Source organism: Trachurus japonicus, chromosome 6 (assembly GCF_045865225.1).
Source record: "Trachurus japonicus isolate A0001 chromosome 6, Traja_1.0".
NCBI classification, from domain to species: domain Eukaryota; kingdom Metazoa; phylum Chordata; class Actinopteri; order Carangiformes; family Carangidae; genus Trachurus; species Trachurus japonicus.
The window spans coordinates 2,311,501-2,329,265 of record NC_140912.1 but is presented as its reverse complement, the minus strand read 5'-3'; the positions used below and the strand labels follow the sequence as shown (position 1 = coordinate 2,329,265).

The 17,765-nt window shown below is 40.6% G+C and overlaps 1 protein-coding gene across 1 annotated transcript in view; it reads left to right on the top strand.

The window, feature by feature from the left end:
• The window catches only part of LOC146985344 (NT-3 growth factor receptor-like), a 177,749-nt gene that overhangs the window by 135,281 nt on the left and 24,703 nt on the right, over window positions 1–17,765 (top strand). The window contains exons 13-14 of the mRNA XM_085778264.1: window positions 4,901–5,089; window positions 12,934–13,064. Coding sequence (XP_085634390.1) covers window positions 4,901–5,089; window positions 12,934–13,064 — 320 coding nt within the window. The remainder of the gene's footprint in view (window positions 1–4,900; window positions 5,090–12,933; window positions 13,065–17,765) is intronic.

The window sequence follows — 17,765 nt, the reverse complement described above, 5'->3', positions numbered from 1 at the left end:
CCGGCCAAACTATGTCGTCATGCTGCGGGAGGAAACAATTGTTAATTTTTATTTTGTTTAATATTTTTTCATGCGAGAAAGTAAGAGTTTAGATCCCCAATGTCCAATCAATGCGCGCCTCATTACATATTAATACAATGAACATCTGGACCAGTCAAAACCTCGTGCTTACTCTCACGAGGGAAAGTTCCCGTATGAAAAAGTGTCAGAACAAGCTCTATGTTTGATTTTAAAAAAAATGTTTCTAATAAGTCTTAAGAATTGATTCAAAGCAATTCAAGGGGGACTGGATATGTAAAAAACCAGGTGATGACTCCTTTAATTAATGTGCAATGTGGTATATGCCACCATACAGTCAATTTGTGTCAAATACATTTTACCAAGATCTATATAGTACATACAGTACATGTTATATGCATATATGATACATAGTATATATCGATACCAAAGCCCATGAGAATGTATATCTGCTGGAGAGCAAGGCTGGTAGTATTTTTGTCAGAGGACACACAAACACAGTGTTTTTGATTTTGAACATTTTCTTTTTTGCCATCGTTCATTAGTTGATTAGTTTATGCCAGCTAGTCTCTCGACATTTGTCAGACAAACTTAATAATGTTCAATTGAATCCAAGAACGTTTATTTGTTCCCCAGGAGGTGACTTAAAGGCTACACAGTGTAGACATTGGAAAACCACCCACATACACAAAAAGAACACACAAACCGTACAAGACAAACTGTACAAATAAAGACAAACAGTCACAATCACAATTCTGTACAGGGAAAAAAACAAAACAAAAAAAACATGTACATGTACTGTATTCTGATTATCCAAAGCATGCAGTGCGATGCACTGTAGCACTGACAGAAGCAGTCTGGTCCCGTTGTATGATTCATATGTGTAATAAAGTCTGAGTGACTGTTGTGTGAGCCAGTGAGCTGCAGGTATTGATGCTGGAGGCTCATTAGATTACTGTGAGGAATAAAGTGTCACCGAAAGACTGTGGCTCCATTTGGACACTAAGGAAAATGGAGCTGCTGGCCATGTTGTAAACTACAGCATAAATCACTTTGACCTAGCAGTGGACTCACTGTTAGCTCCAGTCAGCCATCACGCTCTGCGTTCCAGTGAAGTAGCATGTAATTGGGTGTAGGGGCTCATGAAATCCTCCAGTTTTAATGTTTCCTAGGGCCCTCATTTATAAAACTGTGCATACGAGCCTTACTAAAAGTGTACGTACGCCCAAAAGCCAAAGTTTGCATGCGCCAAAAAATATTCAGATTCATAAAATGCACACTTGTAAGCAAACTTCCCTTTATAAATCACAGTGTGTGCATTATGCACCGGGCTCACCTCTGCATTTATACACTTACCGTAATTAGACTGATCGATAAAACTGAATAATTAGCAGAATCAGTTAGTGAATCAGTTACATTCTGAGGACTGAACGAACATGACACTTTTCTTTATGTCGGTTTTTGTGATGAACAGCATTAAACAAGAAAACAGAATGTAATGATTGTGCAAACGATTGCTTGTTTTTTTCCAGGCTGTGAGATTGAATTTACTCTTGATCATATGTTCACAGTATCATAGGAAAATATCTAGTTATTTACACCATGTTAGGACTGGATGCTTTCAGGCCCAGTTTTGTGCGTATGCCACGTTTATAAATGAGGCCCCAGAGCACAGAACTATGCTGAATCAAGAGATGGGCCAGTTACATACAAGACTGTATGATCAGCAAATACGAGAGTGTGTGGACATGCAGGGATCTGGGACTTGAGTGTGAGTGCGCGTGTGTTTGTGTTTGTGTGTGTTTTTTGGGGGGGTTAAGACACACAGACGTTAAGACGTGCAGGTCCTGTCTTTTTTTGTTTTTGTGTGTGCAGGTGTGATTGTTTGTTTGTGGACCTTACTGCACCTTTTGTTTTGTTTTTTGTGTTTTTAATTTTTTTTATGAATGTACATTCAATAGTATATTGCTTCACCTGAATGAAGTGCACATTCAGGTGAATCAGGTTAATCATGCACACACATTCACATTCACACATTACGGGATCCCTGGACTCTTGCACACACCTTGACTTTTAATTCTATTTATACGTATGATGTTTCTTTTTAATGTATGATTTGTCTAAGCATGATATGTGTTGAGTGGGATTGTGGGGATTGTTGAGCTGCTGTGCAACACAAATTTCCGTAAGGACAATAAAGGTCTTTTAAGTTTAAGTTAAGTTAAGCCAGGTGTTGATTGGACGTAACAACGACTCAGAGACTTCTAGCTCTTGACATGTTGAAGTAGTGGTATGTCAGCAGTGACGTGTGTGCTGACTGTCAGAGACCAGGATGTTTTATTCCCATTTGTCAACTCACGTTACTCAACCTCTGACCATTGACCTCCATGAAAACGGTCCACTTCACTCTTTCTGACACCTCCCTCCTCCGTGATTCCCTGGTGTCACCGTGTCAGTCACTCTGTGTCTCTGTGTCCTTGCCATGACCAGCAGACTGCTCAGCCTTCATGTCATCTGATTTGACACATGGCTTAAATGCTAGTGAAGGTCGTCTGGTGACTGGCAAAGGTCACAAGGCTGACCCCTGCACTGGCATCTCCATCAACACTCAACCAGCAGCACTGGGAGGGCTGCCACAGGTCTGAACTGGGAATGACGAACACAGAAAAACATGGACACATACTGTACACACACACACACAAACACAAACCTAAACCCACTAAGAGATCAAAACAAAAAAGGTAACCATTTAGTTTACAGGACACAAATTACGTGATAATGTCAAGAACTAGCCAAGAAATAACATCATAATGTCCAGAAACAGCCCAAAAATAACAGCCAATTGGAAGGACTTGGTGGAGAAAAGTTCTGGCCTTTCCCAAAAAAGTCAAAGTATGAAAAGCATGTGTAATCTTTTGCCTTTATGAAAAACATGGCATTACTCTGAAACTGACCGTCATTTCTATGCTATTTCTTGACATTACTATGCAATTACTTGTTATTTCTTGACTATTTCTTGACATTATCACGTAATTAGGAGCCTGTACATTACAGGGTTACCATATTAATTTATTAATTTTCGCTCGATTTATCAATTATCATCATTTATCAATCATTCGTTGTATGTGTCCCCAAAGGGCGGCTGATTTTGTTCACTGAGAGATCATATTCTGTTATATTCATCCAGTTATGCTGCCACGAACCTCTGTTCTTTGAATGATCTTTGAATGAAAATATAATTTTTATGTGGTGAAAACCAAAAGTAAAAACAATGAGTGTCTTTTCAAGAGGTTCCGAGCTCTAAATGCCACATGTAATGCTCTTATTCTCAGTTACACTCTCAGTGGGTCTGAGGACTGAGTCAATCATTTTTTATGACAACAGTAATTTTAAAGCTGATCTACTTTGAAAACATCGTATTACAAAATAAAGCTATAGCGGTTAAACCGATGAAACAAAGATCTGTACTTTAAATTCAGGTATGTTTGACTGTGATAATCACTTAAGCCTCTTAAATTTGAATGAACCTGACAGCTCCACTGGGTTTGTCACAATCAACCACAACAGAATAAAGGATCCACACAACAGAAACGGCTAAAGTCATTTCTTGTTTTATTTGAGATTAAGAGTCCAATCCCCCAAACCCCTTTGTTAAGCCTAATGTTATGGGCTGACTGCCCATGTCATCCTAATCCACCATCAGGAGTTACTTTGACAACGGTCTCCCTACTGAAGGAATGTTTTTCCTCTGTACAGTACTAATAAGTCTGATCACCACGAAACCTACTAAGTAACACACAGGTCATCATAACACTTTGAACACAGAGCTGCAGTTTCACACTCATCATTTTTCTGGCTGTTGCACCATCACATGTGCGACTCTCATTTATAGAGGTATTTAGCCTATTTGTGTTACTTCATTTTGGTAGTGACTGATGAATGGATATAATATTGGTACTACTCAGTGACTTTGTGTCAAAGAAAGATGTCAGGCTTTGTGCGACTGTGGCATTTAAAGGGATAGTTCAACATTTTGGCAAATTAGCCCATTGCCATAATCCCTATAGTCATAGCAGTAGGTTCGTTACCTTTAATTGTCGGTGTAAACTATTTTTAGAATGGCGGAGCGGAGCAGCAGGCTCATGCTATGGAGGCTAAGGGAATTTCTTGGTTTCCCTCATCAAACTTTAGAGGTAAATTCATGCAAAACCGCTGATGCGCGTTGCGTTCAGGGACAGTTTTTCAGCAAGCAGACTCTGTATTTACCCTGTATTTACCTCGAAAACAGCTCCGTCTTGTAACGTTCCGTTATTATCTCATATCGTGGTGATTGTGCAGGTCACAACTTGTCCACGAAAGCGTTTTGGAGTTTTGGGATTTTGTATTTGATGAGTTTGATGAGGGAAACCAAGAAATTCCTTTAGCCTCCGTAGCGTAGCTCTGAGCAGCCTGCTGCTCCGCTCCACCGTTCTAAAAATAGCTTACACCGACAATTAAAGTTAACAAACCTACTGCTATGACTATAGCGATTATGGCAATGGGCCAATTTGCCAAAATGTTGAACTATCCCTTTAAAATGTGTGAGTTAAATGTGCAGTGGCGATCATTAGGTTTATCTTCAGTGTGTTTCTCTATTGGTGGATTTGTATACATTGCCCAGGATACCACATAAGCTAGAACCACCACTGTGACTGGCTGATTAATGGACTAGAAAACCAACTACACATAAGCCTTTGCACTGAATCATTCATAGGATGACTTACTGTGGATCTGACTGTGCAGGCGACTGACTGACTGATCGACCAGCTGCATTAACTACTGTAGCTGCTCCAACGTTGATCACCCATCAGTTGTAACCTGACTTCCTGTGCTGTCTATCCAGGACCGGTGGCAGTGATAAGTGGTGAGGAAGACTCTGCCAGCCCCCTTCATCATGTGAACCACGGGATCATCAGCCCCTGCACCCTGGACCCCGGGCAGGACGCCGTGGTGATTGGGATGACCAGGATCCCCGTCATCGAGAACCCACAGTACTTCAGACACGGACACAACTGTAACAAACCCGCCACCTGTGAGTATGCACCTTGATGCACCCGCACTGTGCATGTGATGTCATGTTTAGAGCATTTTAAAGGTACATTGTGTAAGAATTACTCCCATCTGGCGGTGCAGTTGTAGATTGCAACAACTCAGTCGTATTTTTCATGCTGCATTCACGTGAAATCGTTTAGATGGCAGACAGACGACAGCCGCTGCAGGTAACGGCATAAACAAGCCTCTATGTAAACAAGTGGTCCGTCAACATGAGGCAAAACAATACACGTGACAATATGTTGTCATGGCGATGTCGTATTGTTTACCTGACCCACGTTTTACCGGCTTTCTCTGGACTTCTGTGACTAAAATGATATCTGGTTTGTTACCGACGGCCGTTTTTCCGACTGCACCTGAATGCAGCATTCACGTGCAGTCCTCACAGTCCTCACTGCGTTACCACGGTGACTTTTCACAGACGCCACCTCAACCTAAGCCGACAGCTCCGGTGTCTCCGCTGAGTTTCCGTGGTTTCCTACCGTCACGCTGCCACTGAACGTAAAAACATGGCGACACCACATGGCAGCCAGCACCGAGCTTACCCGCTCCATGTAGATATGAATGATATGAACGGCTAATTCAGAGCTGAAAGGAACACTTCAGTTTGTTGATGGGGGTGATTACTGATTAATGAAAAACAGACTTTTGAACGAAATAATCAAATTTTCGTGAATAGATAACAGGAGAACTTACACAATGTACCTTTAATGATGATGATGACGATCATCATCATCATTACCTGACGATATGGCCTTGCCGATTGTTTTTGTTACTGGAAATTAAACTGACTGAGGATGCTACACAGCTTCTTGTCATTCTAACAAAGATATGAAGTTCTTTTTAGTTTATTTTCCACCATGTCTTTTCCCATGAGTCTTCTGCCTCAGCTGTATAGATGAGGTTACCCGTGTTCACATCTCCATCTCTCTGTTCTGGTTGTTTTTCTTTTTGTGCTTCGATTGCTTCTTGCTCTCTCTCTCTCTCCCTCTCTCTCTCTTTTCTCTCTCTCTCTCTCTCTCTCTTCTCTCTCTCTCTTCTCTCTCTCTGTTAATCCTGTAGTTTCTCCACCCTCACTGTGTCTCTATTGAACACAGACAGTGTTCTGCCACAGCGCCAGGGCAAATCGCTTCTCGCCTTTACAGCCACATAAATCTCAGCAAATCCCCAGAGAGACAATATACACACACACATACACACACACACACATACACATACACATACACATACACATGCATACACAAACACATACAGACAGTCTGTCTTTACTGCACGCACACAGACACACACACAGACACAGACACACACTACTGGAGCCGTTGCCAATGGCAATGCTGATCCATCACAAGAGTCACCTTGTGTGATTATTACCAACAATATATTTCCACTGGTGCTCTGTGTGTGTGTGTGTGTGTGTGTGTGTGTGTGTGTGTGTGTGTGTGTGTGTGTGTGTGTGTGTGTGTGTTTGTCTCTAATATTTCTTCCTCTTGTGTCTGTAATCATAAAGCAATCATCATCTTCATCATGTGAGTTCATACACCATTCACTTGTACACGCACACACACACACACACACACAAACATGAGTGGAATTTACCACTTCCTATTTTGATTTTACAAAGATTTGATTCATATTTCTCACACAGAGCTCACATTGAGACAACAGCCTTTATGCTTCTACTATTACTATTATTTTATCATTTCATGTTGGAGAGATATTTTTTTCAGTAATTTCTCATCATCTCAAAATTAGTATTTGGAGCAGTTTAACAACCTCTACCACATCATCTGTCACTCCAGCAAGGATCATAAGATATCTGATGTCATGTTGGCGACCAGCTATCCCTCTCTGACCATGTTGCACATACATGTACAGCTCTGGACAAAATTAAGGGATTTTTTTCTTAAATCAGCATCTCTACATGTAAGGCAGCTGTTATTCAGCTTAATGAGGCACCGATTAGGTGATCACCTGAACCAAAGAGTATAAAAACCACTGCTGTAATTTAAAATTGGGGTTATCCCACCAATGTTGATTTCTGAACCCAAAATGGTAACACTTTACTTGAATAGGTATTCATAAGATTGACATAAAACTGTCATAACCATGACATAACAGCTGTCATAAACATCAATGAATACCTATGACAGCTGTCGTTAAGTGTCATTTGGTAAGTTATGTCACTTTTGATGCAAAGTTGACATTATTTGAGATGTCCTTGTTATGAGAACTTGACATAATTTTAAAATTTTATAAGTTTAAATTGTCTTTATGTCAAGTTGTCAGAACAAAAACATCTCAAACAATGTCAACTTTGCATTAAAAGTGACATAACTTATCGAATGACACTTAACGACAGCTGTCATAAGTATTCATTGATGTTTATGACAGCTGTTATGTCATGGTTATGACAGTGTTATGTCAATCTTATGAATACCTAAAGTGTTACCCAGAAAATGTACTTTGTTTTAAATAATAATTTAAAAATAATTTAAAAATTATTATAAACTTGTTTTCTTCGCATTATCCGAGGTCTGAAAACAGTGCATCTTTTTTTTTTTTTTTGACCAGTTGTCATTTTCTGCAAATACTGTAAATGCTTAATTTGGAATTTGGGAATAATAGAATAAAACATAAGTGTTAATTTTACTCAAACACATACCTAAAGTAAAAAAGAAGTAAAAAAAAAATTAAGTGGTCTCTTAATTTTTTCCAGAACTGCAGGTGGTCCACAATGCAGCAGCTCATGTCTCTCTGCTACTCATCAATTTACACTGACCACTCTGGGTCGCCCAAATTCAGTCATTTGTACTTCTGGGTCTGTTCCCTCCACTTGAACTCAGTCATTCAGCCTTACCTCTCAGCCGCTGTGCTCCTCTAATGAAAGTAGTCTGTCATCACCAGACCTGCACAAAAGACTCTGGTGGTCTATCAGAGCAGGATGACCCTCTCTATCTTCAGGAATCTCTTCAAAGAGCACATCCTCTGCTAACACCTCTGACACCCTGATGTGTCTAACCTACTCTTAGCGTGATGTTTTCCTGCTCGCCTCCACCTGATCTTCTTCATTCATTTAAAAAATGCAGTTCATTGATGTCCCTCAGAGACACTTTGGTTAAAAGCATCTGACAGATGGGTAGATGTAAATGCAACATCCTGCTGACAATTGCAGCCACCCACCACTTGTAATATAATTAAACATGCAGAGTCATGCAGAAAGACGATGATGGGTACAGCTGTTGCTGCACGGACAGTGAACAAAGGATTTAAAGGGACGGAAATACTTTGGAACAAAAGTGCTGAGCGGTTAATCTGCTCCGAGGGACTCTCCTCCCACTACAGAGCACATCGGGATGCCAAATCTGTGCAGTTGAGAAAATCATCTCAGCATCACGTGAAACCACTTATTCACCAGCATGACACTGGTGCACACTTTGCACTGACACAATAAGAACGGCCTACAGCTCGAGCTCCTCAGTGTGTCCACATGTGCTGCTGTGATGATAATAGAAGGAAGCCAGCAAGCACTCTGCTGGACACCTTGGTTAGAAATAGATGATATTTGATTGAATGTAGGTTGTTAGATCAATGTCAAAAGACTTGAATTAGATCATAACATATTAAATTACATGTGTCAATATGTCAATTTTAATGTGTAATTTAAAAAAAAACTCACAACTAATAGCACTTTCCTGTTCAAACGAATGCAACTGTGATCTTTACCTCAATATCTAGAACAGGGATGGACAAGTCATTCCACAGAGGGCCGCTGTGGCTGCAGGTTTTTGTTCCAACCTATCAAGAGCACACAGTTTGACCAATCAGCTGTCTGCAGACTGAGATAGGGTTGATTAAAGGGATAGTGCACCCAAAATTCAAATTTCACTCATTATCTACTCACCCTCATGTCGACTAAGAGCTGTGAGACTTTTCAGAGTCCTTCCAACAAGTAAGTAAGTAAAACACGAGGGACATAAGAAACATTAGACTACTGGCAAAAACAAGAAAACAACAAAGAGCAAATTACACAATTATGAGCATTCGCAACGGACTAAAAAAAGACAGTTGTAGAAGTTTGGTTGTCTCTTTGTGTCAGTCATGATGATGGGACATAGAGGATGGAGGAGCTTTCAGATGTGAGAGATCAGTGAAGAAGAAGAAGGGTCTGTGATGTCAGCTAAATGTCTGGATGTAGTGAAGTGAACGGGGAGCCGGTGAAGAGGCTGAGACAATTCAACATCCAGCTGGAGGAGAGATAATGAGGACTGAGGAAGGCCGGGACAGAACCAGACTCTTAACTGATAGTGATCATTTTTAATAATACATGTATTTATCAAGGCAGCGCTCAGGATTTCATCGTGCATGGTCTTAGTGGCTCTATGGTGGGTGGCTGACTGAAGTGGCTGATAGTGTAGTCACAAATGTTGTTGTATTGAAACTGGTGCAAATGTTGCTCAACTGAGTTCAAACATTTTGGGTTTAGTCAGGTTTAATCCCTCACATAAGTTAACATGAGTTGGCTTCAACAGTGCTGTTTCCAGGATGACCGCCATCTATTAGCATTGATTTTTGTGGAAAATTATCAAAATGTGCAGTTGGATCAGTGATAGTGCGCCTTGATGTAGTCACTGGTAATGATTTGAGTAACCATGGCAAAATCATTTAATAAAAATGAATGGGGCGGTGCGTGGCACAGTGGGTAAAGCGGCAGCCCCCGCAGGCGGCCCCGGTTCGAATCCCGCTTCGGGCAGCCCTCCCCCTTTCCTGTCTATCTCCACTATCAAATAAAGGCAAAGAGCCCAAAAATACTTTAAAAAAAATGAATGCAAACAAATTCCCTAAGAAGAGAGTGCCATCACTGAAAATTTCCACAAAAATGTATCCAATATGTATTTTTGTAAGGCTGAACATATAAAAAGCACTGATTTATTCTACGGTTGCTCATATTAATAGCCTATTTTGACCCTAAGGACAATCAATCGACTGTTTCACCTGCTGGTTTTACTAAGGAGATTTCATATGCATGTTTTGTCTGCTTGTCTGAAGAGTCCTGTCACTTCATATATTAATTAGGCTATGTGTACTATATATTTATATTGAATTAATTTCTAATTTAAAATGATTTTTTGTTTTTGTTTTTGAGCTGATATGTGTTATTAATAACACCATAGTGTGGCTCAGACCTCTTGTAAGTAGACTCAACTGAGCACAGAGGGGGGGATGATGGGAGTTTAAACAGAGTGATAGCTTCTAAATTATGCACAGATCATGTGTAATGGATTGTCTCTGTTGAAGCCATGCAACACTTAGTCAATAGGACTTTTACTTTTCAAGTTATGGCATTGTGTTCAGAGGTTTTATCTTATAGGCTGGTGTCAGCCTGGGTTGTGTATTTGGGGCCCCAGTCTCCGTAGCAACCAGTGTCTGAGCATTTGATAGTGACTCAGCGGTTTTGGCTCTCAGACAGCACTGTGTGTGTGTATGTGTATGTGTATGTGTAAGTGTGTGTGTGTGTGTGTGTGTGTGTGTGTGCTGCCATCAATACCTGCACCAATCATATTAGCAGCCATTTCTCTTTCTGATATGGCGTGTGTAGACATAAAGTGCAATTCCCCACAGTTGTTCAGCTTCTCCTGGGTCAGTGCTACCATGCAGTGCATGACACTGATTGTGTGGAGCTGACAGGCACTGAACTGAAAAGGTGCGGCTAACAAGAGGGGAGTGACAGTGACTGAGCTGATCTTTTTACTCCTCCATGCCAGCAACAGTCTGAGCCAGAGACATGCTGTTAGCGAGGACGAGTTGCCATCCGCCCATCCCATTTCACCAGACACAACATCTAATCCCAACAATGACTTGACAGAACTTCTTCAAATTGGCACAAATGACTACTTCAGGCTCAAGATTGGATTTTGATGATCACAGGTCAAAGGTCAAAGTTGTGGCGACCCCACAAAATGCAGTACTCTGAGTTTTTTGACCTGCATAGCAGCTCCAGACTGTCCTTTAGTTTAGTTTTGGTTTGCTTTTTAAAGCCCCACTATGTAAAATGGGGTGAAAACCGTGACATCCAGCATTCAGATTCTAGATTGCAGCGCTCGAGCTCACCCCTCCCGTCGACAAAGTGCTGTGGCCTCCGAGGACAAACAAATTCGCAAACTAACCGTTAAAGTGATATGCCAACATTTTTTTTCTGTGTCTTGCCTCACTCCCAAGTCCATGACAAGCAGATAGACACCATCTTTTCGACTGTACGTGCAGTAACAAGGGAGATAGAGCCGTATCACCCGTAATTAGCTTAGCTCAAACACTGGAAGTGTATAGGTAGTGTTAGCCTGCCTCCTACCAGAGCCGAAATCAGCAGTCAGAAGCTGATTTCATTTTAGCTCTAATCTCTGTAAATATATCACTTTATCGACATTTCAAACATTTTTAGGTGAGAAAGTAGCCATTTAGATCAGCAGTGTGTCGTTAATTTGATTAAATACCAGCTGTTTACAATTTTGTTCGGACGAATTTGGCGCTACTCAAGCTAGCCGTTGTGACCAACGCACTTCCAGTTACTTTCACAAAATAAAACACTTGTTGCCCTTTACAGTTCATACAGAAAACCATGACGATAGAATTTGTGTTTTTACTTTGAAATAGGAAGCTAACCTACCCTCGATGTAGCTAGCTTGAACCAAAATAATCAGTTTTTGCTTGAACCCTCCGTTTTGACCGATCTGGTCCCGTTACAGGCATTTGACCGCTCAAGATGCCTTACCGGAGAGTTTTGTCAGCTCTGAGACGAAGATCGGCCCGTCGGTTTCCGTTTAGAGTTGCTGAAGAGTGTCTCTGATGACTTTAGGTGGAGGCAGGCTAACACTACCTATACACTTCCAGCGTTTGAGCTAAGCTAATTACGGGCGATACGGGCTCTATCTCCCTCGAAAGGATGGTGTCTATCTGCTTGTTATGGACTCGGGAGTGAGGCAAGACACAAAAAAAAAAATGTTGGCGTATCACTTTAACTGCCGCATTCCACCTACAGTATGTATTTGTAAACAACTCATTCTAAGCTACGAGAAAGCTGATCGTGATTAGACTTTGGTAAAATACCAAAATGACCAAATTAATTACACACTGTACCTTTAATCTACTATATCAAAGGAGAAACATTTACAGTTTTTGGCCACAACACAATTTGTCAGTAAATTGTGAGTTTCTATTAAGTATTCCAGTCATAAGTGCAGACTGTGGGTTAGGATGTAGGTCTGCTAATTAGAAGGTCGCCGGCTCCCTGGCTCCTTCATTTCACATCCCAAGTGTGTGTATGTAACAGTATTCTTACAGTGCAGTGTTAGTGATGCAGGGTGTGTGTGTGTGTGTGTGTGTGTGTGTGTGTGTGTGTGTGTGTGTGTGTGTGTGTGTGTGTGTGTGTGTGTGTGTGTGTGTGTGTATGTGTGTGTGTGTGTGCATGCCATGCAAGCTAATTAATGATGTTACAAATAGCTCAGGTTAATGTTGTCATTAACACTGAGGAAGAGGGAGCAGTTACATGTCAACACACACACACACACTTGGACTTTTACACACGGATGACTCTCCTCCAATCACCTTCTCTCTCTCTCTCTCTCTTACACACATACACACACTCACATCAAGAGTCAAAGTGAGGTGAATGCACACTCTTTAATATGTATCACAATCGCAATAATATGGCGCTGGTGTCTGGGGATGATGGGGGGGTGATGGGGTGTTATCTGATGTGTGTGTGTGTGGTGGCACTTTAAACAGCGATCCTCATGGATGTTCTCTCTGCTCCATCTCTGTCTCTCACAGATGTTCAGCACATTAAACGGCGAGATATTATTTTGAAGAGAGAGCTTGGGGAGGGAGCCTTCGGCAAGGTCTTCCTCGCTGAATGTTATAACCTGAGTCCCACCAAGGACAAGATGCTGGTGGCTGTGAAGGTAAGAGGCTGCTGCACAGTGTGTGTGTGTGTGTGTGTGTGTGTGTGTGTGTGTGTGTGTGCGCTTGACAGAGAGAGTGAGAAACAGCAGATATGGTTACACAGAAGCAAAAAAAATAAATAAAAAAAAGTCCTACATGGTGTGCACTGTATATCCCTTACAGAACATAAGGCTAGTCTATATACCTGTATGTGTGAGGACTAACTGGTCACTTTACTTGACTTACTTACTTTATTTGTTTATTTAGACGGGACAGTGCATATTAATGGACAGTGAATACATGAGTGCCCACTGTAAATGCACCGGATTTAGCACTGCTGCTAAATTACATCCGTAGTCCCCAAACAATACAACAATTGATTAAAAAGTCCATAAAGACAGAGGACTGAGCTTTGGACATGATTCGTTGAATTATAAAAGACATATAATTACACATGCTCAGACTAGATATGGTTACTTTAAAGGGATAGTTCACCCAAAATTCTAATTTCACTCATTATCTACTCACCCTCATGTCAACTAAGAGCTGTGAGAATTTTCAGAGTCCTCCGTTCCTTCTCTGAGTTATGGGGGGGTCCGCGCAGCAGTATTTGTCCATATAATGGTTGTCAATGGATACCACTTTCCTTCGTCCAAAAAGACACACCAAAAAACATCCAAATACCTCCATACTGCTCGTCTGTAATGTCCCTCTTGTATTGAAGCCCCGACATGAGAAATTGTTCCGAAAAAAATTAAATAAGTCTATATTTTAATCTTGTTTGTAGTGGAAGCTCCCAGTGTCTCAGTTCACTGCTCTTCCTGTGTCAGTGCAAATCTCGCGTGATTTGCACTGACCGGCGGAACAATTTCTCATGTCAGGGCTTAAATACAAGAGGGACATTACAGACGAGCAGTATGGAGGTATTTGGATGTTTTTTGGTGTGTCTTTTTGGACGAAGAAAAGTGGTATCCATTCACAACCATTATATGGACAAATACTGCTGCGCGGACCTGCCCGTAACTCAGAGAAGGCACGGAGGACTCTGAAAATTCTCACAGCTCTTAGTCGACATGAGGGTGAGTAGATAATGAGTGAAATTTGAATTTTGGGTGAACTATCCCTTTAACTTGTGCTTTTCCCTACATCCGTATCTAGACCTTCATTTCCACAGCTCGTGGGGATAGTAGCGGTTCAACCTGGGCACTATGTAACACAAGCTATGACACCGTGAGGTTTTTATGACCTAAACTTCTTACCTACAAACTAAGAAAGGAAGAGTAGAAGCATGACCAAGTGAGACTGCTGAGGATTTATAAGAGCTTCAAATAAACACCAAATACAGTAAGATACGGGAATATATTTATGTACAGAGAGAGGACTGTGGATATTCTACAACACCATCATTTGATGATCATGGCAAGAAAAACCCATTATCATTTCCTTTCATGTGTGCACCAGACTTGTGTTTTAACACTGAAGATCTGAGAACCCACTGCCTCGTAATGGACCCATGTGCACACAGATCTACACTGCACCAAGTCACTTTAGAGAGTAATATATATATATATATATTAGGGCTGTCAGAGTTAACGCGTTAATCGCGATTAGATTAATTTAAAAAATTAACGCGATTAAATTTTTTAATCGCGGTTAATCGTGGCCCATTTTGTCCTCTGTCTGCTGGACTGGAGGACTGGAGTGTGGGACCTCCAGTCCAGTAGGTGGCGGTAAGGCACCTTCAAGTTGGTTGCTACACAAATATACACAGTCTAACATATATCCACAGCTCCATCCATTGATTTTTTGACGGCTTTGTTGTGTCGTTGTCAACAAATGCACGTGGCCAGGCAGAGGCGTAGCAAAGTAAAGGGCAATTTCCACTGGATGCAATTTGTTTCAATTCTGTGTGAGTTTCATGCATCATGTGTTATGATTAGGTAGGCCTGCTAGGTCTGGTCTAAAAGTTGTTTGTCTAGAGATTATAACACTTTGGAGGGTTGAAAGTCCAAAGCGCCATATATAATATTTTTAATAGAGATTAATCGCGAGTTAACTATGGAAAAAATGCGATTAATCGCGATTAAAAAAATTAATCGTTTGACAGCCCTAATATATATATATATATATATATATATATATATATATATATATATATTTACCCTTACTCACACATACTTTCAATTCATTGATGTTTTTTTCCAGTTCTGAGGGATGGAATGACAGTAAGAAAATGGATTGTGTATCTCTAGTACACACACCCACAGAAACCAGACAGACATGTTATATTCTCAGTTTTATCTTATCAGAATACTGTGTAATGAAGTGTCAGACCGCACATCAGTGGTTATTATTGGATGTAAACATAGGGGATCACTGCTGATTTGTTGCTGTGATAGCAGGTAAAGAGAGATGTTCCAGTGAGGGGATTTATATGGTGCATCAGTGTCATCAGAACTTGATTAGCAGTGGGCAGCTGTGTTCATATCAGCTTCTTATACTATCTCATAAAGCACAAACTACAGACACAATTGTTGGAAACAGCTGGTTTTGAATATTCCTCAAAAAGGCCCCTAAAAGATATAAATACAAAGAGTTGTTTCTAAATTTACAGAATAATTACATATTGACCATAAGATATTGAGAACACGTCGTGTATGAAAACAACAGGGTGTGACCGATTTGTGTATCTCTGATGTCCATAGAGGATAATCATCCATATTTTGTTGTTGTTGTAGATTTTGCTTTGATTTTCCCTGCAGCAGATGGTCGGAGTCTAAACTCAGTGACCATGCACTACACTGACCAGACTATAACTAAAACTGACTAGAAAGATCATGCTGCATAAAACCATAGAGAAAGCATCCAGCTGTGTAGAGCAGTGTGATGGGACTGCTGGTCTAATCTATGATGTTCACCTCCAAAAGAAGTAGCAGTAACAGTGAGGTCAATTCCTTTATTTGTTGCTGTACACTGAAAACATTTGGATTTGGCATCAAAAGATGAAAATGAGAAAAGAGATCACTATATATCAGCTTTAGAGATAGAGATCAATATATCACATTAGATTAAAGTCAATAATACTTAGGATTTAGTTGCAAATCCTTTAACTGCATCAAGTCTGTGACCCATTGACATTGCCAGACTTTTGAATTTTAATGATGCTTTTCCAGGCTTTCACCTCAGCTTCTTTTAGTTTTAGTTTAGTTTAGTCTTTTAGTTTCTACCTTCACTCTCCTCTTTAACAGGTAAAATTCATGCTCAACAGCGTTTAAAGGGATAGTTCACCCAAAATTCAAATTTAACTCATTATCTACTCACCCTCATGTGGACTAAGGGCTGGGAGAAGTTTCAGAGTCCTCCGTGCCTTCTCTGAGTTACAGCGGGGCTCCGTGCAGCACTGCATGTCCATATGACGGTTGCGAACAGAGCTCACTTTTCTTCGTCCAAAAAGACACACCAAAAAACATCCAAATACCTCCATAGTGCTCGTCTGTAATGTCCCTCTTGTATTGAAGCCCCAACATGAGAAATTGTTCCGAAAAAAAATAAATAAGTATATGTTTTAAGCTTGTTTGTAGCAGAAGCTCCCAGCACTGCTCTTCCTGGTCCGTCCAAATGTGAGGGTGAGTAGATAATGAGTGAAATTTGAATTTTGGGTGAACTATCCCTTTAAGTCTGGAGATTGGCTTGGCCACAGTCTAAAACCTTCCACCTTCCCCTGATTAACTGCTTGTTTGTTTTGGCAGTGTGTTTTGGGTCCTTATCTTGCTGCATGATGAGGGATCTCCACATCAGTTTGATTGCATTGTGGTGGAAATTTCTATTCTGGGAAAGTCTGTTAGAATGTTCAGTGTTAACCAACTGGTATGGTGAACTTCTGTTTAAGGTGAAGGTTGAACCCTGTATAACCTTCTCTGAGACCAATCTTTGTTGTTGTTTGTTGTATAATTCCTAAAGTTAAGCAACAAATGGGGTTAACATAATACCATTTAGGGTCACCCATTTGTTGAGTATTGCACCCTGATTGTTTAATTACCTATGTGAGCTCATCTTATGACTGGGATTGAGATAACCATAGTCATATGATGGAGTATAAGTATAAGAAGGGGATGCAACCACTGCTCAGTGGGCACAACCTTGACCTACTAGACTGTCATGTGGTTCTATGTTGTGTCCCTCTCTATAGAGATACCTTCTCTATACCTTTCTATAGAGAATACATAATTTTGCATGATGTTTCATTGGTCTTGTTTTTTGACTCACCTCAAGCAGACCTTTCCACAACAGCATCAGTTGGGCTCACTGTTCCAATACTTTTGGAGGGGACTGTAGAGTGAGTTCCTCATGGTTCTTGGGATGTGTTCATTTTCTCCAGTCATTGTAGGTACTTTTCTATTTTGAGTGACCTCAAAATGTTTTCATTATCTGAACTCTAAATGTTAGCTAAAAACTCAGTTCCATCCTACATACCGATTACCTCCAACGTGTTTCTCTTTGCTTCACAAATCCACTACATATTAATACAATAACACTGATTTATTAAAATCGAACCCAACTGTAATGAAAATGGTTTTACTGGTTTGACTTAATAGCGCGAAAGTCCATTATAGAAGACACCAGCCCAGAGTATGAATATTATATGAGCAGAGGACTTAGAGGTCTGAGAGGGAGAGAGGAGACAGGTGAGGCAGATGAAAGAGAAGGCATCAAGGTAACCA